The sequence below is a fragment of the Martes martes genome (genome assembly GCF_963455335.1).
Source record: "Martes martes genome assembly, chromosome: 18".
Lineage (NCBI taxonomy): Eukaryota > Metazoa > Chordata > Mammalia > Carnivora > Mustelidae > Martes > Martes martes.
Window position 1 is genome coordinate 11,948,425 of NC_137906.1, and position 25,367 is coordinate 11,973,791.

General features: G+C 51.6%; 1 protein-coding gene across 1 annotated transcript in view; it reads right to left on the reverse strand.

Annotated features, from left to right (window-relative positions):
• Nucleotides 1-1,455: 1,455 nt before the first annotated feature.
• WIPI2 (WD repeat domain, phosphoinositide interacting 2) overlaps nt 1,456-25,367 on the reverse strand; it is a 36,536-nt gene continuing 12,624 nt past the window's right edge. Inside the window, exons 3-12 of the mRNA XM_080829710.1 lie at nt 14,077-14,246; nt 12,467-12,563; nt 12,006-12,103; nt 11,518-11,610; nt 8,375-8,445; nt 5,887-5,994; nt 4,986-5,150; nt 4,063-4,170; nt 3,226-3,356; nt 1,456-2,142 (exon numbers count right to left, since the gene is read on the reverse strand). Of these exons, the coding sequence (XP_080685836.1) occupies nt 2,030-2,142; nt 3,226-3,356; nt 4,063-4,170; nt 4,986-5,150; nt 5,887-5,994; nt 8,375-8,445; nt 11,518-11,610; nt 12,006-12,103; nt 12,467-12,563; nt 14,077-14,246 (1,154 nt within the window). The 3' untranslated portion in view covers nt 1,456-2,029. The remainder of the gene's footprint in view (nt 2,143-3,225; nt 3,357-4,062; nt 4,171-4,985; nt 5,151-5,886; nt 5,995-8,374; nt 8,446-11,517; nt 11,611-12,005; nt 12,104-12,466; nt 12,564-14,076; nt 14,247-25,367) is intronic.

The following is a 25,367-nucleotide window of genomic DNA, read 5'->3' on the forward strand; positions in this document are numbered from 1 at the left end:
CGTGGAGGAGATGGTGGCTGACAGGTAAGGGAGTCCCCAGGCTCCCAGGACAGACGTGGCCATGGCCTCTGCCAGAAGAAACCACGGAGCCGATGTGACTCCCCACACATTGCCGCGAGTGTGGAAGCCGGCGAGCAGATGCCAAGGTGGACAGTATTTAACACACACAGGAAAGGCAGTTCTCTCTTTGGTAATGAGGAGGCCCCAGCTCTGGGCCCCCCATCCACCATGCACACCTTTGATGCCGATTTTCGCAAGAACACTCATCCCGGCCACACGCGCCCCTGAGGACACCGAGTCCAACGCCTTGCTCCAGAGGGGACAGTGAGAGGACCTCCCAGGCCTGACACAGCGGGTCTGCAGCCACGGGTCCTCGGGTGGGAGGACCCCTGCTCAGGGCTCAGCTGACGCTGAGACGGAGGTCACAGCTCATCGGAGGTGCAGGCAGGTGCCGTTGAGGGAAGCTCATCTCTGACTAGCACAGCGCCTCTGGCGGCTGCCGTAACCAGCGCTTCTAGAAACTTCCGCCGCAGTCGGGAAGCCCTCTGCACAGAGGCTTCCACCTAAGCTGACGGCTGGACACGCAGCCCCAGAAGTGTGGACTGACCTCGAGGTCGGGCACATGGAGTGGGCCGTCTGCGCCACTGACGACTGCCCTTCCCCTTCTCTAGGCCACACGACGGCCTCAACCAACACAACCCAGAGCTCTGGCCCCGTCTGCTCAGACGCCCTACAAAGGGAGAAAGGAGAGCGGATCCAGTATTTTTTTTTTTTTTTTCACTCCCATCCTTAACGGTCACCATTCCAAAAAATCTATCATGATTTTTTACACCATTAACTCCACTTGAATTGCCTCAAAGCTCGGACTGCTAGATGTCTTGGTTTGGAATGCAGAGTTCGAGGAATCTGCGCTTGTGTAACTCTGTAAAAATGAAAAGGGGAGCTGGGCTAACACTCGGACCTGTGACCACAATCTCGCATCACTCTGAACAATTCTGTAAGGTGAAAATAGAAAAGGCACATATCACCCCATAAAGCAGGTGCTCAGAGCCAACGTCTGCCCTCACCGTGTTTCTGTCTCTAGTATCCCTAACACAGGTGAGAAGAGCCCCTGACAGACGGTGGGGATCAAGGTAAGAGGGCAGTTTGGGTGCCCCCCACACTCTAATTCTGTGCTCCATGGGTACAGGGAATGGCTACAAAATTCCCTAAGGATGAGCAACCTCCCCCCGCCCCCCCGTTTCTCACCAGGAAAATTAAAGACCAGGTCATTTAATTACACAAGTGGAGACCACTTTCCCTCGCTCTGGCCTTCCGACGTACTCTCTTCCATTGCACGTGCTGTCCGAGAGGAAGACATTGAGTACCAGAAAGAACGCCTCTGCTCCAACACCCACATGGAAAATAAGGCCAGAAAGAAGCTAAAAGTCCGGCAAGCAAGAAATCCCAGAATAATCCAATTTGGAAAGAATTTAATTAACAAAATAAAATGGGGAAAAGGGCCCAGGAGGGGCTGTAGGGAGAGAGGACTCCTCCCCACAGCGGACGCCCCCCGGCCTGGCAAGCCCGGAGAGGGCTCTTGGACCCGCCCAAGCAGAACCCGCCTCGACACCCAGAACCGCTCTGCACGATGCCGTCTCGTCCTCACGTGCGCGCCTCGTTATATGCAGGTTTTAGAAACCAAGCAACTGCAGTTGTCAAAAAGTGGCTTCTAGTTCTCCTACGCCGGCTTGGCACATTAATGCATGCAAAGCAAGGTTTCAAGGGCTTCACCAAACAGTTAATTTTGGCAAAAAGAGAAAACAAACAAAAAGCTAAGATTCCTAAGCAGGATTAAAAGCCACTGAAGTGAAAACGATGTATTTCTCAACAGTATGGAATGAGACTACAGCTACGATCTTTTTTTTTTTTTTCTTTTTAAGTCTCTGCCATCCTCTCCCCAACTCAGGTCAAAGTTCATAGCAGCATAACAAAGTCCTCCGTCAAGCCAGTGTTCTCTGCTTCGGGGGTCAGAGTTCACAGGTCAAGTTCAGTCCGTCCGAAGAATCATAGGAGGGTGCTCACTGTCCTCCTCCAGCCGCAGAGCGCTGGCCTCCTCTTCCAGACACGCGCCACCCACTGCTCCCAGCTCATCTGTGTAGGCTGCAGAGAGACAGTGGCCATACTCAGGGGCTGGGAGGCGGGGAGGCTGGGTGGCAGGGAGGCAGGGAGGCTGGGTGGCAGGGAGGCTGGGTGGTGGGGAGGCAGGGAGGCTGGGTGGCAGGGAGGCTGGGAGGCAGGGAGGTGGGGGAGGCTGGGAGGCAGAGAGGCTGGGTGGTGGGGAGGTGGGGAGGCTGGGTGGCAGGGAAGCGGGGAGGCGGGGAGGCAGGGCCTGGCAGCTGCAGGGGCCAGACCCAGACAGCTGCAGGCTACAGTGCACATCAAGACTGAACTGTGATCCCTCTCTGACTACAAGCTTTCTGCAGCCTTGGGCAGCTCAAGATGAAGTCCTTTATTTTTCAAAATTCGTAAATGTCAAAAGGATGGCTGCACAGTAAATAGGGGCTTCCCAACAGGCCACAAGTTTCCCTCAGTGAACAGAGAGAACCGGGAAAGTTCTCAAACTGGTGATGCCTGACGCTCGACACAAGACGTTCAGTGACGTTCGGCGCTTCACCTGATGGGAAGGGCCACCTCATCTCAGAGTCACGGTGAGTGAGCACAGTCTCTCGTGTGAGCAAACCTACAGGATCGCTCACGTGCGGTCAAGCTGACCAGGGGGCAGGGGGAGATGGCTGCACGGCCCATCTGTCCGTCTGCTCGCCGGCCGCCCAGCTCCCGCAGCAGGAGGGGCCCCGTGGCCGGCCTACAGCACCATCCTCCCAGGGCCCGAGCGCTGAGGGGCGTCCCACGTGGGCTTACTGAATGATGACACATGACCAAGGACGCCTGCTTGGCAACATCAGAATTTAGGGTAGTATTTTAGCTGAGCGGCAGCAACCCAAAGACAATTCTGTGTTCCAGAAGCAGCCTGAGTCGTCGTGACACTTTCTCCTTCGAAAGTGGACACAGAGGATTCAGCCTGAAATCCCCAGTTGACAAGAGCTCGCCTCTGAGCCCACCTGTCCCCTGCCTGCAGGGGAGGCGGCGGGCGGGCAGTGCAGATCAGGGGAAGTGCGCCAAGCGCAGACCGCAGCGGGAGGGCCTGGCACCATGTACCTTCCAGGCTCGGGTCACGGCCCTTACCAAGTCTGGTCGGAGATGAAGGCACGTGAGCACCTGTGGCGGCCGCTGTGCTGTAGGTCTGGGTCACTAAGGGGCAGTCGTGAGAGGCTGAGTCTAAGATCTCATTGGTTGTCTCCATGCTGCCATCCAACCTGGAGGAAGCAGAGAGAACACTGAGGCCACTTGGGGGTCCTGACCTCGCCACCTCGGGGCCCGCGGGGCCAGACGTGCCGCAGCAGAGGCCAGGGGCTGCTTGGGGTGGACACGCGAGCGTGCAGCTCGCCCGGTGCTCAGTCAGCTCCTTCCCCGCGTTATCTCTTCACGTGGAGCTGGCACCAAAATTTGTCCATGGGAAGTTGGATGAAAAAGTTACAGCCACTGAGATAATCTTACAGTTTTAAGACTGAAGATCATCAACAACTTACTACTAAAAAACACGCCCACTTTCTCCCCCATTACAATTACAGTACCGTAGTGTCATTTTTTGACAATTTCTGGGTAGTTTTAAAAAAGCAAAAGCAAACTACACTACTTCCCAATGAACAGATACTAACGCCTTCCTTTCAGAGAGGACACCTGCGGGTCTCAGGGAGACAGCCGGCACTCCAGGATGCGCGCCGCACCGGGGAGGACACCAAGAGCAGTGCCCCTTTCTTGCAACATGCCCAGTTCCTGGTGCAGTCCGCCTCACCCTGCACCAGCCACCTGTCCACTCTCTGCCCAGACGGCGAACGGGACGCCGGCAGAGAGGCGCGGGAGCGCGGGGAAGTGAGGCCTCCCAGCCCAGACCAGCTCCATGGGGACGCGTCCCTTCGCGCCCCTGGCTTCCGCGGGAACGGCCGGCGTGGGCCCACTTACTTGTGCTGTTTCATCAGGGTGCACTCGCCGCCCTCCTGCGGGTCCAGGTTGTACATGTACAAGTACCCGTCGGACGCCCCCACCAGTAGCCGGGGGATCTTCTGAATTCTAGCGAGAAGAAAAGGAGCCACGTTCCAGGACCACGGACTGCAGACAACGCTATTCCTACGCCCGCAGCCCTGCCTTCAGCGCGGCCGGGGAGGAAGCCCCTCACCCCTGCCCCACAGGAGCACAGGTCGGTGCCGTGCGTTCCACAGATCATCTACTCGAGACAAAGATCACACCCGCCGCGCTGCCTGAGGCCGCAGCATCGGAGCCGAGGGGGCACTTTGTGCACCTAAACACCGAAGCCCACGGGAGAACAGGTACAGACAAGGTCAGTCTCACAGCTTCTCTACTTGCTAACAGTGAGTGCTTTCATATGCTTTTTCACCTGAGTTATCAGCTGCACAAGAACGAAGTAAAATGACATTTATAAAATTCACGGAATCAGAGACATGCCATCCCAGGATTTTCAAGACCATACTTCCCCGCACGGCTCTGCTTCGGGCCATCCAATGAGGCTCACGAGACGCCACGTGCGATCCGTGTGCCCCAGAGCGACACAGACAGGGCCCCACAGGGGTGAACACTGCACCCTCCTACAGTTTCCACTCGCGGTGTTTCTTCATTACCATTACAAACATCCCAACAGTCGGAGGAAGACTTTTTGGATCAGAACACCGCAGACGAACCACCCGCGTCTAGTAATAGGGAAGCAGCACCTACGTGCTCCCTCCACTGCCGCTTTGAACCAAGTTCCTGGCCCAGGAGAAACCTAGCCCGGCCCTAGTGCCACCAGCTTCGGGGGGGTGGTCTGCGACCAGGCTCTCGACTGGACGGACAGCGGCGAACGGGAGAGCGGCAACCCCGGCCCTACTCACGTGGCCAGCGAGCAGATGTTCTTGTGGCCGCAGAAAGGCAGGCGGACTGTGGCAAAGGCTCTGCCCTGGTTGAACATCTCTGTCACCTGGGAGGGCAGATAGCTGGTGGAGGCCATGAAAACCTTCCCAAAGTAGCCGGTCCAGGTGGTGGGCTCCTCCTGAGGCCTGGGAAGGGGGAACCATCGTCAGACACGGAGCGACTCATGGGAGCCAGGCCTGAAACCCGAGGAGGACATCCCCATCCCTCAGGAAAAAGGGGTACAGAGAAGGACAACGTCTTGAGAGCCCGGGAGCACTACGGGCATGTCTTCCGGGAAGGTCACAGACCCGTAGATGATCGCCCCACCCCCCCACCACTTTGCAGCAAATGCGAGGATGTATGGGGCCAAATTCACGATCCGCCCCCTGCCCCACATCCTTTTAACACGAAGTCTCCAAAAACCTGATAGGCAAAATCTCAAATGATTTTCCCAGAGCCGATTTTTGTTGTTGTTCATCTTGCGCATATTTTAAGCCATGTGAAATGATCTCCGGGACAGCATACAGACGATGCTCACCCTAGAGGGTCTTGTGAAAACAGAAACTGCCTGTAGGCAGCTGGAGCCTGCACTTACTCCGCGGGGGTGCCCATACTTAAGTGCGTCTGTGGGTTAAGGCAGTGCTAAGAGGCGGATGGGTGCACGGACCCCAGGACGCCCATCGTTACCCTCCCGGCTTCATCTTTCAGGGAAGGCCATTACTCTGCCGAGCCCGGACCTGGTTACACTTACTGGAGAGCCAGGTCCAGGGCGTTTACTGGCAAAAATGACTGAAGGCGGGGCAGTGTCTGCACCGGGGTTCCCATCCAGGCAGGGGAGAAGGGCCTGGTGTTTTGTACAACAAACATGTCTTTGCAACTCACTTTTCTTTCACAGTCTCGAGTTTGAAGATGTGCACAGTCTCAGTGTTGCTGGACGCAGAGAGGAACATGCTGTCCATGCTGAACGCCAGGGAGAAGATGCTCACACACCTGGGGGCGAGCGGAAGGGGGCCGGGGTTACGCTGTCGCCCACAGCCCCTGGTGCCTGCGATCCGCAACCTCTCTCCAGGGACTTTAAAAAGTCAGAGACGTTCCCAGAATAGGACACTTGAGTCTACTAGTATCTTTCTTACTCCTCTCCAGACCTCTTCCCCCTTTTTTTTTCCTAAAAGATTTTATTTGAGAGAGTGTGAGAGAGGGCACGAAAAGGGGAGAGGGGCAGAGGGAGAGGGAGACGCAGGCTCAATCCGAGGACCCTGGGATCACGAACAGAGCTGAAGGCAGACGCTCAGTAGACTGAGCCACCAAGGCGCCTCTCCAGACATCTTTTCAAAAATTTTTCTGAAGAAAAGAAAATGTTTTAAAGGTAATACCAAGTTAAGAGCAATTCTTTGGTATTTTCTTAGCCCATTTTTCTTTGACATTCCTAACAACAAAGGGCATCGGGGCTTCACGAAACCATTTCCAGCTGTATTAGGCTGGATTTACAGCACTAAGGTTAGCAAAAGAAAAGCCAATAATTTAAATTACAGCAACTCTTAACGTGCAAGAAAGCAAACTGACAACCTTGATAATATTTAAGAATAAAACAAAACTTTCAACATGCTAAGACTCTACAGTTGATCCTAAGAATCACTGTAAAAATGCCAAAGCCTCCAGTAAGTATCCTTCCTTGCGTCCAGACAAGGACAGGGCACGTTTTGCCCTGAGGCCTTGGACAAAGCCCAGGGGATGAATGAGGGACGGCTCAGCAAGGCGTGAGTGCAGACGGGAAAGGCGCTATGAGTGAAGAAGGTGTGCCAGGGCTGTGTGAGAGGAACAGGGGCTTATGAGAGGGTCCGAAGGGCCTCCCCAAGGCACAGACACTCGATACAGACGTCAAGGGCTCAGGAGTTGGCCCCGTCACAGGCGTGACACCAGCCCAGGAGACCCTGTACGGACAGATCGCTCCTCCGCGGAACCACTGTTCCACGGTGGCTGGAGCTGGGAGCGAGCGGGAACAGAGCTGAAAAAGCAGGCTGTGGGAGGCCGGGCTTAGAGAGCAGGGCCGACGGGTGTGGAGTTAGCCCTACCGGCGGGAGGCGCCCTGAAGGCTCCACATGGGCTATGCTCTGATGAACAGACCAAATGGGCCAACGGCAGAGACCAAGGGGCACGAGAAGTCACACAGTGGGGATCCAAACCGGGCGGGCAGGAGTGCTGGGGAGACGGGGGTTGGTGGGACTGACCTGCGGCGCCAACACCCTACTAGCTAGCTGGAAGCAAGAAAGGGGCCAGTGTTGAGCCCCTCTGAGCCTCTCTGCCTCAGGTACTGGATCGAAGACAGTGCCAGTGTTTCCCAAGGTAAGGCCTGTGAGCAACGATGGGCAGACAGATGGGGGCACACTCTGGCTGGTGGCTGAAGGGCCAGCACCAGGAAACAGCTCAGGAAAGCAGCCTGGGCCCCACAGACAGGGGAGGGGTCACCGGCACACAGACAACACAGCGTGGGAGCTGGGGGGCTGCACAGGCCAGGATGAGAGCGGCTCTGGGGCAGAGGTGAGATATGGGAAAAGGAAACAGGGCAGGAGCAGCCAAAGAAGACCAATTCAGAATGGTGTGGTGTAAGGAAAACAAGGGAAAAAAAGAAAGAAACCCAGGAGGCCATGATGGGGAAAGACTGGGGCACGGGGGACAGGACCCTAAAACACGCGTGTGCCGTCTGTGGGAAGGACCCACAGATGAAAGACAGCAGTGAAACAGTGTGAGGTCCTTGGGGTGGGGTGGGGGGGTGGGGGTGGGGTTCTAGAACACTTCCTGACCCAGTTTCCGCCCTGAGGCGGGTGTTCTCAGCTGCCCCTCTGGAATGGGGACCAGAGCCCCCAAGCCAGTCCCGTGGAAGAGGCTCCAGGCCTCAGCAGGACAGACGATCCTTCCTCTCGAGCAGGCATCAAGGAAGGGAGGTTGTGTAGACAGACAGGGAAATAAGTGGTGACGGGGTGGAGGGGGAGCGGGGTGTAGGTTTTCGGGGGTAGAGAAGCAGGACAGGTGCAGGCTGGCCAGGTCAGGAAGTCACTGGCCTGCCACCTCGGAGTAGGCGGAGGGAGCCATGTGGCACCACAGGGCATTCCTTTCTCATTCCCGGGCTGTCCGGCCATCGCCCTCCGTTCAGTGGGACCACAGACAAAGGAAAACCACTCTGCTTTATAAAAACGTCCCTTTACCCCTCGGGAGGGCTCCAAAGCCTCCGTGGACCGTCCGGCTGGGCTGAAAGCACTTCCACAGTCAAGTGCGGTGCCCAGCGCAGCTTGAAGTCTCCACCTGACCCAGGGAAACGGAACTGCAGTCCAAACTCAGCGCCAGATCAACGGTGAAGACTCACGTGTCTTACCTCTTCACTCCTCTCCGGAACTCAAAGAGTTTTTGTCCCTCTGGAATGGAGAACACCCGAATCACGGTCCCCTGTGACAGGTGGAAAAGAAAAGAAAGAAGGATTTTAGCCAAGGAGAGCCAGCCCGTGTCTCCTTCCCACGAGACTCTGAAGGACAGACGAGGGGCCTCGCGCCGGCAGCGTCCGTCCCAGCGGCGCTCCTTCCTTTGGATGTGGCCGCCGTGACTCACTGCTTCTCCCCAGCACCAACAGCCTGGCCGTCACACGTGCGCCAGCTCTAGTCCTAAGGCCCGTGACATCTCGCCTCTCACGCACCAAGCCCCAAAGCATGTGCTGCACGTCAGGGGCACCACCTCACCCAGCCTAGGTCTGAGAGGTCCGCAGCCCCCAACATCCTTCCTTATACTTCAGGCTGAATTACTGACCAGGGTGGGGGGTCCGGAACCGGACAGAGGAGGCTACAAGCCAGCAGTGAGCTGCCGCACTTCCCGCGTGGCAGCGAGATGCTGGCACTCCCAGGGCCCGCCTCCTCCAAAGTGACAGGACTTGGGACATCTGGGACAGGAAGTCAAGAGAGCCAAGAAAGTGAACACAAATGGCACTTTCAACACTGAAACGTTAAAAGAATACTAGCAAGCTACAGTAATAAAACAGCACAAGAGAGAGACTCCTAGAACAAAACGGAAAACCTGAGCACGGGCAGTATTTCAAATCTGTGGGGCTGGAGAACTCCTCAGTGTGTCACCTGACACCACGCATCTTGGGAGGTTCAAACTGTTCAGTATTAAAACCGTTAATAATATCTGACCTGTTTATACATAGTAAAGATAAACTACAAACAACTGAATTACAGAACACCAGAAACAGTTTCCCTTTCCTTAAAATGTTATCTAAAAGGGGCGCTTGGGTGGCTTAGTCCGTTAAGTGTTCAACTCTTGATTTCGGCTCAGGTCATGGTCTCGGGGTCATGGGATGGAGACCAGAGTCAGGCTCCGTGCTCAGCAAGAGGACCATCCCTGCCCCGTGCCCCTCACCTGTGTGCGGGCACACATACACTCTCTCTTTCACTCTGTAAAATAAATCTTTACAATAAAATGTTTTTTAAAGACAATGATTCTCTCTGGATAAAGGAATACCAAATGAGTCTGTAATTCTTGAGACTTAGAGGGATAAAATAGCACAATCACATACAAAAATAACCACGGCAAAGGTTTGATTCTTTGTGGTCTCAACTTTCTTTTTTTTTAATATTTTTTTTTTTACTTATTTGACAGAGGGAGAGAGAGATCGCAAGTAGACAGAGGCAGGCGGAGAGAGGGGGAAGCAGGCTCCCTCCTGAGCAGAGAGCCCGATGCAGGGCTCGATCCCAGGACCCTGAGGTCACGACCTGAGCCGAAGGCAGAGGCTTTAACCCACTGAGCCACCCAGGCGCCCCTGGTCTCAACTTTCTGATTTAGAGTTTTTTGTTTTTTTTTTTTAACTGGCATACCTAGTGCATAAGACTAATTAACAAAGAGCTGCTGGCCCCAGCCTGCCTGCACCCCCCACCTGCACCCCTGAAAGCAGGATTAGGCACTCACCTAGGCACAGCCCCAGCACCCAGAATGATGGGGAGAGACACTGGGGGGTTAAAAGGAAATCAAAAGATTGCTCTTCCTAGCCCAGGAAAAAAAAAAAAGTCTATTCTTAATGACCTTGAGAGTACACAAAGTGCTTTAGGGAGCTTCCGGGACCTAATGAAAACTAGGGAGATGAGACTATTAACCAAGGGGGCCGCTTCCGTAGCAAGGGCAAGGTAACAGTGTCAACGGCCAGCGGTGTTTAAAAGCAAAGCCAGGCTTGGAGTCCAAGCCTCTGTGGCTGCCCAACCTGGTGACTCTGAGCAAATTATTTAAAGTCTCTGAGCCCCTGATATGAAATGAACAAGTGTTGACCTTGCTGACGGGACGGAATGCGGTCATGGAGATAAAGGATTCCCGAGGACTGAGTGATCCACAGATGATCTTACAGAAACTGCTTGTGAGCGTCAAGCACGGAGACGCACGCAGGAAAGTTCGAGTGAGCTGACTTTTCTCGGCTCTTACTCGGTTGCCTGGGCCAAGCAGAGAGGCAATGGGAGAGATGCTACTTTCAGTTTTTTGTGAGAAAGCATCAGAGCTCAACTAGGCAGCTGGAAAGCTGGGACTGGTGCTCAGAAGGGAAGAACAAGCCAGAACAAAGGAGATCGTCAAGAGCCAGGCCGGAGGATGGAACTATCGAGATGAGAGGGCCCGCAAAGGAACAAGACGTAGCAGCCACGCGAGCAAGAGAGCGAGGGCCCTTTGCTGTCATGGAAGCCGGAGGGAAGGTCACAGTCACTCTGTCCTGTGTGGAGAGAACTTCAAAAAGACCACACCCTTTTACAGAAAGTCTGCCCGCTGGACTCTTCCTTTTTGGGGGGAGGGGGGCAGAGGAGGAGAGAGAATCTTAGGCAGGCTCCTCGCCCAGTGTGGAGCCCAACACGGACCTCGATCTCACAACCCTGAGATCATGATCTGAGCCAAAATCAAGAGTCAGAGGCTTAACCAATTGAGCCACCGAGATGCCCACTCACAGCATTCTCTTAAGTGAATAAAGATGCACAAAAGATTCATATGTAAGAATCATTTATATTCTTAATCAGCTATGTTCCAAATGTTATTATCTTATTGCAATCTAAATATTAGGAAAAACAGAAACGTCCCTAAAGGGCAACGTTCCAGTAAACCAGGACTGAATATGGTATAGCCACTGAAGTGTTTTCCAACTTAGAGAACTCTAGCATTATGCAGAGTGAAGGAGAACGGTGAATTAATAACAGGAGGAGGAAAGGAAGCACACAGAAGCGTGTTCAGCCCTGCCTGGCCCAGCACGCGCTCGCAGCCCTGGGAAGCTTGCCGTGGGTGCTGCTGACGTGCGTTCGCCTCCTGCGCCCGACTCCGCAGCTCCCGCCCCGACCACGGGCGCTCCGACAGCAGGGAGCGCACCCCAAGCAGATTGTTACGTGTGGCGCTCTGGGAGCCGGTCAGCACAGAAACCCGTTTGCTACCTGGACCGTGTGCACGCGGAGTGAGACAGGGCGCCGACCCCCGAGCCAGTTTCCTACCGGGCCACGGCAAACGCACCTTCTCCGAGGCAGTGGCGAGCTTGGTTCCAGTGGAGTCAAACGCCAGTGCTGCCAAAGGACTGTCGTGAGCCGGGATCATGTTCGCTGCTCTCTGAAAAGCAAAACCAAAGTGATGCAGCTGCCATGCAGTGAGACAGGTCCTCAGGCTGAAGGGCCTAGTGGTTGTGGCTAAAACCCCAACCCGTTCAACACGAAAACCACAGGCTCCGGAATCACGGGGGCGGGGAGGGGGGTTGCTGAGGAAACGCTGCTCTTTGGGGCTCTTTCCACTCCCCCAAACAGCCAAATGGCCGGTGGCTCCGTGCCGTGGGAGCACGGACAGAAATCTGCAGGCAGAGGCCACGCAGCCCTGCGCCACCACCAGGAAGGCGGCAGTGAAACCCGCCTTGCCCACCCAAGGAAGAGTGGGTGCCAGCGGCACCACGGTGCTTGGGGCAGAGAGCGGGGCCGCTGGTGAGAGGGACCCTGGTACAGAAGGGGCCTCACCAAGTTCATGGTGTCGAAGACTTGCACCTCTCCGATGGTGGCACTGCCTGGGTACGCCAAGTAGCCGTTGTCGTTGTGTATGGACAGTGCGCACAGGCCTTCGGGACACACGGAGCCAAACATGGACAGTCAGGCCTGGGGGGTCCTGCTGAGCTGCTACCCTCAGGTCAGCCCCTATCAGAGGTGTGTGTCTCCAGACCCAGCTGTGGGATCCCCCAACCACCTCCCCCAGGGGCAGACTGAAGGCCACGGTGGGACCTCGTGAGCAGCTCCGAACTGGAAGCTGACAAAAGTAATGATTTCTGTGGTTGCCAGACCAGCGGCAGAAGGCCGGCAGCTTGCTTGGTTTAAGATCAATACTTTCAAAAGCTGTGTACCCAGGTTGGACCTACAAGGAGAAAACAGCTCATCCTTGAAAGGTATAATCAGAAAAGCAGATGATCCCACCCCGCTGAGCTTACCTGCAGGGTTGGGGGGCGTCTCCCTGATCGTGTGCAGGACCTTCATGTCCCGAATGCTATGTATATAGAGAGACTCCTCCAGACACACTATCAGCCTCTAGGAAGGGATAAGAATAGAACAAACATCAAGGGTCAATTCGATCCTTGCTCCCTCCTTTACTGAAGCGGTTCCTGGCCGGACACACGCTGGGTTCCCTCTTGAACAGCACGCGGACCCGACCATGACCAGGCGGCCTTCCTGGAGCGCCAAGTCCACAGCCAGCTGCGCCTGCCCCCGTGACCACTTCCGCCAACTGCACCAGGACCTCAACCTGTACGACTCACTGCACGGTTGCAGAAACCGGACAAATGCAGCTGAGGAAGGCACCGTCCGCGTTTTCAGTTTGTCTGTCCGGATCATCCCTCCCTTTGTGAAAATCAGAGCAAGTGCCTAGGACGGGTCTGGTAAAGGTCAGTTGCTTTCAGAAACCCATGCTGAACGGAGTCTGCCAAGACCCAAGTAAAAGCCTGGGGGTTTCTAAAGTCTCAGAACTCACTACCCGCAGGTGTCGAAGTCCACGCCCACAGCACACAGAGCAGGAACGTGCTTGCGGTCCCTGTACCCAGCGGACGGTTACATCGGTTGCTGCGTGAGCGTACACGTTTATGTTCCATGTTTAAGGAACGTTCGACACATTGTGCCTTGTCATTCCCCACCGTAACCACGTCCTCCGGTTCGCAGAGCAACGCCGGCAGGCCTCTGCCACAACCGTCTACCCGGTGGGCACACTGGACAACCTCCCTCCGGGGTGACGTGAGAGCCACACCGGGCGACTTTGTTGTTAACTTTCCACACGTGGGGTACATGATCGTCACAGAAAAGCTGGAGGATCTCAGCGGCTGTGTTGCATTTGGCGGGGAAGCAAAAGCCACAAGATGTTGTCGTGAGCTGAACTTGAGTGCCAGCCACTGAGTCTGCGCCCTGCGCCAGACGTTTTGTGAGTTTGGGGAAGATAACAAAACGAGTAAGTCCTTCATCTTTAAAGTAACCGTTTAAAAGGGAAACAAGAAGATAGGAAGGGGCGCCTGGGTGGCTCAGTGGGTTAAAGCCTCTGCCTTCGGCTCAGGTCATGATCCCAGCATTGTGGGATCGAGCCCCATGTCCGGCTCTCTGCTCAGCGGGGAGCCTGCTTCCTCCTCTCTCTCTGCCTGCCTGTGATCTCTGTCAAATAAATAAATAAAATCTTAAAAAAAAAAAAAAAAGATGGGGGAAAAAATGCCAGCAGACTTTTTAAAAGTAACATGTACAAAAGCGGAAGAAGGTGAATAAACCATGGCACAGATGAGTGTACGGTGTGTGGAGAAACGCTATGGGCTCGTGTCTCAACAGATGAAGGGCTCAACCTGGGGGACAGCAAGGGACAGTGTGCTCTGAGCAAACCGCTGAGGAAACGGAGCTGAGTCGGGGAGCTGGCGCGAGGTGAGCTGGTGCAGGGCCGAGGGCTGGGGCCCGGGACCGCCAGCTGTCCTAGACCACTGCAGGAAGCCGCGATGGCGGCGACAGGCACGAGCCACACTGAGCAGCAAGCCCTGGCTGGCACGCCCGGCAGTCTGGGCCGCATGTCACTCACCTGCCTGTTCAGCTTCACTGCCAGTATGGTGTTCGAGTAGCTGTAGTTGCAGATCTCGGTTCCTTTCTTAAAGTGGCAAACTTTGAGCTTCCTAGGAGCTTTGAGGCTGACAATGGCCACCAGGCTGCTTGAGAACAGCCTCTCGACAATGCACACATCTTCAGTATCAGCTGCAAGCAGGAAAAAAGCACGCATGTGTATTCGCGTCAATAGCTGCAATCCGTGTGCACACACACACATGCACGTCCAAGTGCATGCGCATGCCCAGGAGAGTGCCACAGGCTTACGTGGTGGCTGCCTGGTGACGGGACCGGGCTGCGGGGACGGTTCCAGAACATAGCTGAGGGTGGAGGTCACAGCCTGTGGGCAGACAGACTGGGGCTACACTCACAGCCTATGAGCTGCAGACAGACTGCTCCCCGGGTCTCCCTGCTCCCCTCCTTGTTCCTCTTACCATTCTGCTCACTGGGTGGCTCCTTATACACACCCTGGAACGTGAGCTCCGTGAGGACAGAGGCCTCATTTCCCTGCTCGCACCTGTGGTCCTGGCCCTTCCCCACTGGCACTGGACAAGTCACAGGCTCCAGGTAATCGCGACATAACCCGCTCTCTCGTCTTGTCCTCCTTGTGCGTAAAATGGGGATCACAGCTCCTCTATGTTACTGTTGAGGGGGTTGCAAATACTGGCCCATAGCCAGCACTCTACACCCATTACCTCCCCGCTCCCCACATCAAGTGGGGACACCCTCCATTCATAAGATGGCGAGTTAAATATGAGCACACATGACATCTTGCATACAAAGTCACAGATACAACAGAGCTTCCGAAGATAGTACCTTACACCCCCCCCCCACTAAATGCCCACAGGTCCCCCAATCTTTATTCCTGCCCTTGTTTCAGTGGTAAATATCTGGTAAGTTCAGACCTAGAAGCAAAGAGAAGACTGGACTGTAGAAAAATTGCAGAGGCAACAGTCCACGTTGCTTCCACATGTGGCCTCTCTCCGTGCCCGGTGTTTCAGGCACACACCTGTTCGTCAACCCAACCATGACCTGAGGCTGTACCCTCTCTCTGGACCAGCGCTGGGTACACAGAGCAGAGATGATGACCAGACAGGTCCAGCCCAGGGGGACCTGGCAGTTCGGACCATCAGAAGCCGCAGCAGCGTTTCCAGTGTAAATCAGATGCCCAAGCGTGAAAATGCACACAAAAGACAAAATACAAAGTACCTCGCAAGGATTCCTTTCCATTAGCTCTGGTGCTGGATTTAAATGGTGTAACAAAGACATGCTTACGTCAGTTTAGAAACCCAACTACTAGAGACAATGAAAGAACAAGCTTTAAGGGGCCTTATATTAAGACAAAATGATTTCTAGGAGCACCTGGGTGGCTCAGTCCGTTAAGCGCCCGACTCTTGATTTTGGCTCAGATCACGCGTGATCTCAGGGTTGGGGGATCAAGCCCTGAGCTGGGCTCTGTACTCAGTGAGGAATCTGCTTGAGGTTCTCCCTCTCCCTCTGCCCCTCCCCTCTGCCTGCTCTCTCTCTCAAATAAATAAACCTTTAAAAAAAGAGAGAAACAATTTCTAAGAAAATGCGTGGTATCAGCCATTTTGGTGTGGCTGTGACGGCCTGATGAGCTCCGCACGACGAGGTACTCCCATACAGGGTGGTAGCCAGAACCATATGTGTATGAAGTGACATGACACATGGCTGTGCAGGAGAACTATAGGATTTTGCTACTCCTTAGAATGGAACAGGTGGTGAAATCAAGTGTCTGATTCCCAGTCATGTTTACACAAAGCACAACTTCCCCTTCCGACAGCAGCAGGCTGAGCTTGATGCAGACAGAGCAGGTGTCAGTCGGCAGCTCCCAGCCCGGCAGCATCTCAGAAAGCGGCCAATTCCTTCTAGGCCCCGACTCTCGGCGGAAGGGCAGAGTCAAGGGAGGTCCTGCTGCCACAGGCAGACAGGGTGTTTGGTCTGTCCTTACTGACAAGAAGGTCTCTAGCCTTCACAGTGCTGTCTGGCACATGGCAGAGCTCCATCACCAGGGCAACCATGCTCAGATGAGAGTGACAGGAAACCAGACTGTTGGGCATGTGCAGTGAGAAGGCCCTTCAGTTCCCAATACTTGCTTTCCTGACCAACCCCTTCCCCCTGGAACCTAGTGGGGACACCACAATATGACCAGAAGTTTGTTTGGTGAGCATCGGGCCTGCTGGACCGGCAGATGCCGGGAGGGCTCCAGGCCACCCAACTTGGCTGCTCAGGCCCAGGGGCCAAGGGCACTTCCTCCATCCCTGCTCCCAGTCTCCCTCTTCAGGCTCCCCTTGCCCGTTACACCCTGCTCTTTTGTCAGGATTTAATGACAGTCTGGGATGCACTTAATCAATCACTTTCTATGCTTCTCATTCTGGCAGTTATCCCATTACCACTGTCCAGCCAGCCAGGTCATTACCAGTGACCCCAGCCAGGTCAGGTGCACCCCCAGGTCTGGCACCCTCTGGCCCAGGAGCAGCTGGTTAGAAGTTTGTCCGATGACTGATACAGACCTAGGATTAGATTCTGGGGTACGTCCCAAACCTTTCAAACTACCATTAAACAAAACGCAATCTCTTGAATAAGGACCTATCTAAAAATGGGCTAATGCTGCCCATGGTATTTGTGTCCATGGTGAAGGAGCACCACGCCCTTGGGTGGTAAAGTCCAAGTGCGTTCGTTCCAGCTTGAGCATCGGGCAAGTGCTGCCGGTACCACAGTGCTCACGAGGTCGAGGGTATGACGGGGACCAAGAGAGGCAGGAACCTCGTGGAAATCAGGCTGAGTCCTGGCTGTGCTGTTTACTAGTTAAGACCTGGTGTGGACTCTGAGAAACAAACTGAGGGTTTTGGAGGGGAGGAGAGTGGGGGGGTTGGGTGAGCCTGGTGATGGGTATTAAGGAGGGCACGGTTTGCATGGAGCACTGGGTGTGGTGCATAAACAATGAATTTTGGCAAACACACACACAAAAATTGAAATAAATTAAAAAAATAAAATTCTCTAAATCTTCCCCCACCCAAAAAAATCAAAACACCATATGCCAGTAAAAATTTAAAAATTTGATAATTCTAAAAAACAAACAAACAAATAAACAAACAACAGACAGACAGACCCGGTCCCGGTACCCATTTCCTCAATGGCGAAATAGGAGCTGGAGCCTCAGCTTCATTCACTGCACGACTGGGAAACAGTGAAGAAAAGGTGGCATATGGGATACCAAGTTCTTATAAAATAAGTAAAAGTTATTGAAATTCACCGCCCCCTAAATTAAATCAGTGGTGAAAACAACTCATTTCCAAGTACAGTCAATCCTCATTATTCAGATTCTGTATCTGTAAATTTGCCTGGTTGCTAAAGCGGATCCGTAACCCCCCAAAATTAATACTTGCGCTGCTTCTACAGTGATCCAGGGACACGCACAAGGCAGCAAGAAAATGTCGAGGTGTGGGACGCACGTGCTCCCATCAGAAGCCGAACAGGGTGCTACCCGCCACTTTCTAGTTTTCAGCTCACACCGTGAACAACTGTCCTTTCCACTGTCTGTGTTTTCACCTCCTGCGCTTTCGGTCAGTGATCCCACAGCTTACAACGGCCCCTGGCCACAGCGCCGTCTGATGCTCCCAAGGGCAAGAGGGCTGGGCCGTGTCCCTGGAGAATCGTGTGCGGCTGGTAAGCTTTGTTTAGCATGAGTCTGTGTTGTTGCCATGAGTTCATCCTTAATAAATCAACAATATGTATTCAAATCAGATGTCTTCAAACAGAAACACATAAAACAAGCTCATGCATTCATCATCTGATGAAAACACTGTGACCAGAGGCTCACAGGAGCCCCACGTGGGGAGCAGCTCTTCCGTATCCGCTAATCCACTATTCGCGGTAACTTGATAGAACCGGAAATCCGTAGTAAACAATGAAAACGGACTATTTTTCTTCAAAGAACGGATTCATACTCCTCTGTCTGACACAACCTTATTTCCTTCACCCATTCAACACATGCAATGAGAGGCTGCCAGCAGCGTCTGCTCCAGACACGAGGAGGGAGGGGTGAACAGGGGCCAACAGCCGGCCGCGTGGAGCCGAGGGCCCTGGGCGGCACCGAACAGTTCAGGGTCAGGCAGAGGAGGGGAGCCAGCAATGGAGAGAGTGTGGGGGAGAAAAACCAGGCCCCTGTGACCCCAAAGCTAAGGGAAGATGCTGCAGTACAGAAACAGCCACTGTGCCCAGAGTGGCTGCGCGGCGCGGTCACCGAATCTGGGGTGACCTTGACAAACCTTGACGTGGTTTGAGGTGGAGGCAGAAGGGAACGTGAAAGGCGGGGAGGAAGTGAAGAAGTCTGGCCACGGCAGGAGCCGAGCTATGAAGCGGGGAAGAAACACAGGGAGAGCCAGCAGCCCGTGTGTTGCTCACACACGTCACTATATGGTTGAGGCGTCTGTCCTCACACATGAGCTGCCCCGTGTGTCAGTGGAGCAACTGATGACGCAGTAACGACAGGATAAACGGACTAGAAGGGGGACCGCAACCTGGTCTGGGTCATATGCGACAATCAGCAGCTGACACGGCACTCACAGGTCAGCACTGAGAGCTTTCTCCCCTAAGAGCAGGAAGAGGACCGGGACACCCACTCTTGCCACTTCTATCCAACACAGAGCTGAAGCCCTGAGCACAGCCACAGGAAAGCAAACGAAGTAAAAGGAGGCAAGAACACCCAACGAGTAGAAAAATCTCTTCAAGACGGTGCTGTGAGGCCTGGACGGCCGCATGCACAAGGATGAGCCCAGACCCCTTCCTCACACCACACATCAAAAAGACTCCAGACGGACTGAAGACTGAGATGTGAGACCTAAAACCAAGAAACCACTCGGGGAAAACACAGGCAGTGACCTCTGTGACCTCAACCTTGGCAACATTTTTCTACATGTGTCTCCTCGGGGAAGAGAAACAAAAGCAAAAATAAATTATGGGGACTGCACCAAAATAAAGTGCTTCTGCACAGCAGAGGAAATGAACAAAACGGAAAGGCAACCTACTGAATGGGAGAAGATATTTGCAAACAACATATCTGATAACGGGTTAATATCATATATATATATATGTGTATATATATGTATATATATGTGTATATATATATATAAACAAACTTAGCTCAACCAAATAATCTGATTTAAAAATGGGTAAAGGACCTGAATAAACATATTTCCAAAGAAGACAGACATGCCCAACAGACACAAGAAAAGATGCTCAACATCACTAACCATTAGGGAAGTGCAAATTAAAACCACAATGAGATACCTCCTCACACGAGTCAGAATGGCTATCCTCAAAAAGAAGTCACAAATGCTGGTGAGGATGTGGAGAGAAGGGAGCCCTGGTGCACTGCTGGTGGGAATGTGAACTGGTGCAGCCACTCTGGAAAACAGTACAGAGGCTCCGCAAAAAATTAAAAATGGAAATACCGGGGCACCTGGGAGGCTCAGTGGGTTGAGTCTCTGCCTTTGGTCATGATCAGGTCATGATCTCAAGGTCCTGGGATCGAGCCCCGCATCAGGCTCTCTGCTCAGCGGGGAGCCTGCTTCCCCCTCTCTCTGCCTGCCTCTCTGCCTACTTGTGATCTCTGTCTGCGTCAAATAAATTTTAAAAAAGAAAAATGGAAATACCATATGATTCAGAATTCTACTGCTGGGTACTTATCCAAAGAAAATGAAAATACTACTTTGAAAAGATATACGCACCCCTACATTTACTGCACTATTATTTACAATAGCCAAGACCTGGAGGCAACCCAAGTGTCCACGGATGAACGGACGGATAAAGCTGCGGTGGACACGCACACTGGAGAGTATTCAGCCACGGAAGAAGAGTGAGATCCACATGGATGCACCTAGAGGGTATTATACAGAGAGAGACGAATACCACATGGTTTCACTTCCGTGTGGAATCTAAGAACAGAACGAAAGAAAGACATAAATACAGGGGACAAAGTGGTGGCTGACGGAGGGAAAGGAGTTGGAAGGATGGGCACGAGTGGGTGGAGGGGAAGGGAGGGAGGCCCCCAGGTATGGGGTAAGCCACGGGGATAGAAGGCCCAGCGTGGGGAACGCAGTCAGTGGCGGCGCAGGAGCGCCGTATGGAGACGGACGGTGGCTGCAGCTGCCGCGAGCACAGCACGCCTTCAGAGTCGTGGAATCACGACGTTGTACACCTGAAACTAATGGAACGTTGTGTGTCAACTATTCACCAGTTTAAAAAAAAAAAGGTAGGTAGATCAAGATATATAGATAGAAATCACTGCCCATCCTGCCACACGAGTGGCAGTTTTTTTCCTAGTTTGGAGAGAAAAATCTGTCCTGGTTTTCCAGTAGACTGACTGATATAATCTCCCTGGGATGTGCAAAGAGCTCGATCAGCCACGGGCACGGCAATGCTAGTCATGGGATTCTAACAAAAGCGGTCCTCTGGCCTCGCCATGCGACTAACTGTTTTCTTGAAGGCCTTAAAATGGGGGAGGGGGCACATCCACATTGGAAAAGAAGTAAAACGATCACTACTTGCAGATCCCATGATACTATAATATGGAAAACCCTCAAGACTCCACCAAAAAATCATCAGAACTTACAAATGAATTCAGTAGTCAGAGAAGACAAAATTAAGATGTAGAAATCAGCTGTGTTTCTATATACTAATAATGAGCTATCAGAAAAAGAAACTAAGAAAACAATCCTATTTACAACTGCATTAAAAGAATATCAAAATAAGGGCGCCTGGGTGGCTCAGTGGGTTAAAGCCTCTGCCTTCAGCTCAGGTCATGATCCCAGGGTCCTGGGATCGAGCCCCGCATCCAGCTCTCTGCTCAGTGGGGAGCCTGCTTCCTCCCACTCTGCCTGCCTCTCTGCCTACTTGTGATCTCTGTCAAAAAAATAAATAAAATCTTAAAAAAAAAAAAGACTATCCAAATACCTAGGAATAAATTTAACCAAGGTGGTCAAACACCTGTATTCTGAAAACTGTAAGACACTGATGAAAGAGACTGGAAAAGACACAAATAAATGGGAAAATAGTCCACGTTCATAGATTGGAGGATTCAATATTGTTAAATGCTCATACTACCCAATGCAATCTAGAGATTCAACACAATCCCTATCAAAATACCAAAGGCATTTTTTACAGAACCAGAAAAAAGAATCCTAAAATTTGTATGGAACCAGAAAAGATCCCAAACAGCCAAAGTAATCTTCAGAAAGAATTAGGCTGGAATTATGCTGATCTCAAACTATACTACAAAACTATAGGAACCAAAACCGTATGGTATTGGCACAAAAACACACACAGAGACCCACAGGATAGAGAACTCCGACAAAACCTCACCCATACATGGTCAACGGATCTACGACAGAGGAGGCAAGAATATTCAATGGGAAAATGGAGCCAGGAAAGCTGGATCACTTTCTCACACCACACACAAAAAGTTAAAAATGGGTTAAAGACTTGAATGTGAGACCCGAAGCCACGAAACTCCCAGAAGACACCACAGGCAGTGGCTCTCTGACATTGGTTTTAGCAACATTTTTCTGGACCAGTCTCCTCAGGCAAGGGAAACAAAAGCCAAAATAAACAAATGGGGTTACTTGAAACTAAAATGCTTTTGCCCAGCAAAGGAAACCATCAGGAAAACGAAAAGGCAACCTACTGAATGGGAGAAAATACTTGCAAACGGTATATTAGATGACGGGTTAATATGCAAAATATATTTAAAACAAAACAAAACGACACATAACTTAGACAACACAACACCAAAAAACCAAATACCCCAATTAAAAAATGGGCAGGGGACTAGAATAGACATTTTCCCAAAGACATACATATGGTCAACAGGAACATGAAAAGACGCTCAACATGACTAATCATCACAATGTGACAAGTGTTGGCAAGGGCATTGGAAAATAGGGAACCTCTGTACACTGTTGGTGGGGTGTCAATCAATGCAGCCACTTTGGAAAATTAGGGAGCTTCCTCAAAAAATTAAAAATATAGCTACCGGGCACCTGGGTGGCTCAGTGGGTTAAAGCCATTGCCTTCCACATTGGGATTGAGCCCTACATCAGTCTCTCTGCTTGGAAGGGAGCCTGCTTCCTCCTCTTTCTCTGCCTGCCTCTCTGCCTATTTGTGATCTCTCTCTGTCAAATAAATAAATAAAATTAAAACAAACAAACAAACAAAAAAACCAGAGCTACCAGGGGCACCTTAGTGGCTCAGTCAGTTAAGCACCAGGTCACGATCTCAGGGCCATGAGATTGAGCCCCTAGTCCGGCTCGTGCTCAGCAGGGAATCTTGAAATTCTTTCTCTCCCTCTCTCTTTGCCCACCCCCACAACGATCTATAAATAAATAAATAAATAAATAAAATCTTTAAAAAAAAAAACCCACAATGACTTATCACTATGTACACATCAAAATGGTTAATATTAAAAAGATTAGTAACAGCAAACACTGGTGAGGACACCAGGCCAGACTCCCATACAGCACGGGTGGAAATACAAAATGGGACAGCCTCCTAGAGGAGAATCCGGAAGTTTCTCATAAAACAGAACACACTTTGCACTCCTAGATATTGACTTAAGAGAAATGAAAACAGGTTCACAAAGGGATCTGTACAAGAATGTTCATAACAACTATATCCATAACAGCTAAAAATGGAAAAACTATAGATGTTCATCAACAGAAGGACAAACCCATGTATTCACACAGAGGGCAACTGAGTCACGCAGTGACTCAGAAACACTATGTGACTGAAAGAAACCTGACCCGAAGAGTACACGCTGCATTTTTTCGACGTTCTGTTACAGGCAAAACTCATCTACAGCCGGGAAAACCCACAACATGCCTTGCCTCTTAGGGGGCGAGAGGGAGCTGGAGTTTATGGGGGGCAGGAGTATGAGGGAACTTCCTGGAGTGATGGTAAACCTTGATATGCATGTATGACTTGTCAAAACACAGAATGTTTACTTAAAATTTATACAGTCCATTTTAAGTAGATATTGCCTCAAAATAAAACGAATAGCGCCCCCTAGTGAGTAACATTTACGGTGGCTTGTTTAAGGAAGTATGTACTGATGCCTGGGAAAATGCACACAAAAGACGGGACAGAGAGGACGTGTGACAGGATGAATACGGTGAAGTGTTAATGAGATTGACTGTAAGGGTGGACATACGGTGCAGCTGTACCAACTTCCCTGTGTTTGAAAATGTCCATGAACAAAATGGTGAGAAGACAGCACGTGGCATTCAGCTGCTTAAATCCGAGGGCACAGAAAGTGAACAAGTAGTGGGCTGGGGTGTTTGCTTATATTTTCTACCAACTACAAATCCGAAAAATTTTTGAAATTTTAATGGAGAAAAAAAAGTGGATGTAATTTTAGAATGTCTTTAAATGGGGGGATGCGGGAGGTCAGAAAAGCTTTTCTCAACTGCAAATACTCATAAAAGAGAACAGTGTAATAAACCTCCTATACCCATCGCCTGGAACACGTCTTATCTTTCTGCCATTTGGCTTCAACTGTGTTTTTCTTTTTTGAAGTTTAGAAAAGAGGCTCATTATTATCTTGGCATTTCACCCCAAATACTTCAGCAAGTCCCTCTAAATAACAAAGGACATGGGAAAACCATCTTTTCCAGCCCATGAAGACAAATGAAAGATACCATAACATCAAAATACATTCCAGGTCGATCGAGTATTTAATGTAAAACAATACCAAAGAACTAAAGACACCACCGGAGAATGTTTTATGCACCCCCGAGACAGGAAACGTCAGTCTGGAGCCTTTCCAGAAAGTGCTCCAAAGCATGGAAGCATTCAGAGAGTGGACAAATCATCTGAGTAGGCATAAACTCAAGACTCCAACCCAGCAAGAAGACCACAGACAAGGTCAAAAAGCAAACAATCCAGGGGAAATATTTACAACCCACAGCAAGTGGCTGATTTGCTTTAAATCAAATGTATTTATTTATTTTATTACCAGACAAATAGTCCAATAGAAAAACAGGGAAAGGAACAGTTAAAAAACAAGAAAGAAACAAGCAGTTAAAAAAAAAAAAAGCACATAAAAAATAGAGTTCCATTTCGGGTACCACTGAAGAAACGTAAAGGCAAATGAATGTATTTTTTAGATCAGACTCATTACTACGAAATGTTTGATAATGCCCAGTGCCGCAGCGAGAACACAGGCACCCAGACCCTGTTAGTAAGAACCCCTTTCAAGGGCAAGTCCACAGTATCTGCCCATTTACACACATTCTTCTGTTGATCCCGTCTTCCCAGCTCTGGTTTGCATGACCGCTCTACTCACAGTGGGCCAAAGAAAGATCTCACCTAGCAATCCCACTTGGACGGGCATCTCTCCTCAAGAGACAAGAAAACACGCGTCCACAAGAACGCTCACAATGGCACCATTTACAAAAGCCGAGAAACAAAAGCTCCCCGAGCATCCCTCAACAAAACATGGTGTGTCCGTGGAAGGGGATATTGCTGGGCAGTAAAAGAAACAAGGTGCCGAGACACACTCCCATGTGGATGAACCTTGAAAACATTTGAAGCGAGAAGAGCCGGTCGGTCACATCGGACTCCGCTTATCTGAGCTGCCCAGGGCAGCCGGCGCACCGCAGCAGAAAGCAGATAGGCAGCTGCAGGGAGGCGGCCAGTGGCCACGGAGGGACTCGGGGTTTCTTCTGGGGAGAACTAGGTCTTCAAGTTAGATTATGGTTATGTTGTACAACTTAGGAAATGTACTAAAACCCACTGACTTGTACACTTTAAATCAGTGACTTTTACAGCATGTAAATTACATCTTGAAAAAGCTGTTAAACAGCACAGATGGGGGCACCTGGGTGGCTCAGTCATTAAGCATCTGCCTTCGGCTCATGATCCCAGGGTCCTGGGATAGAGCCCCGCACTGGGCCCCCTGCTCGGCACGAAGCCTGCTTCTCCCTTCCCCACTCCCCCTGCTTGTGTTCCCTCTCTCGCTGTGTCTCTCTCTGTCAAATAAATAAATAAAATCTTTTAAAAATAAATAAAGAAATAAAGAAATAAATAACAGCACAAACGACTGCAGAACTGGGATTCCGGCCAGTATGTTAAGATGCAAGGTAAGAAGTGTAGGGCAGCAGGGGTGGAGGGCAGATGCGAGTTGTTGGGTGGCACCTCCTGGCAGGGGTGGGTGTGGGTGGGGTCTTCTCGGAAACTCCAAGGCCCCGAACT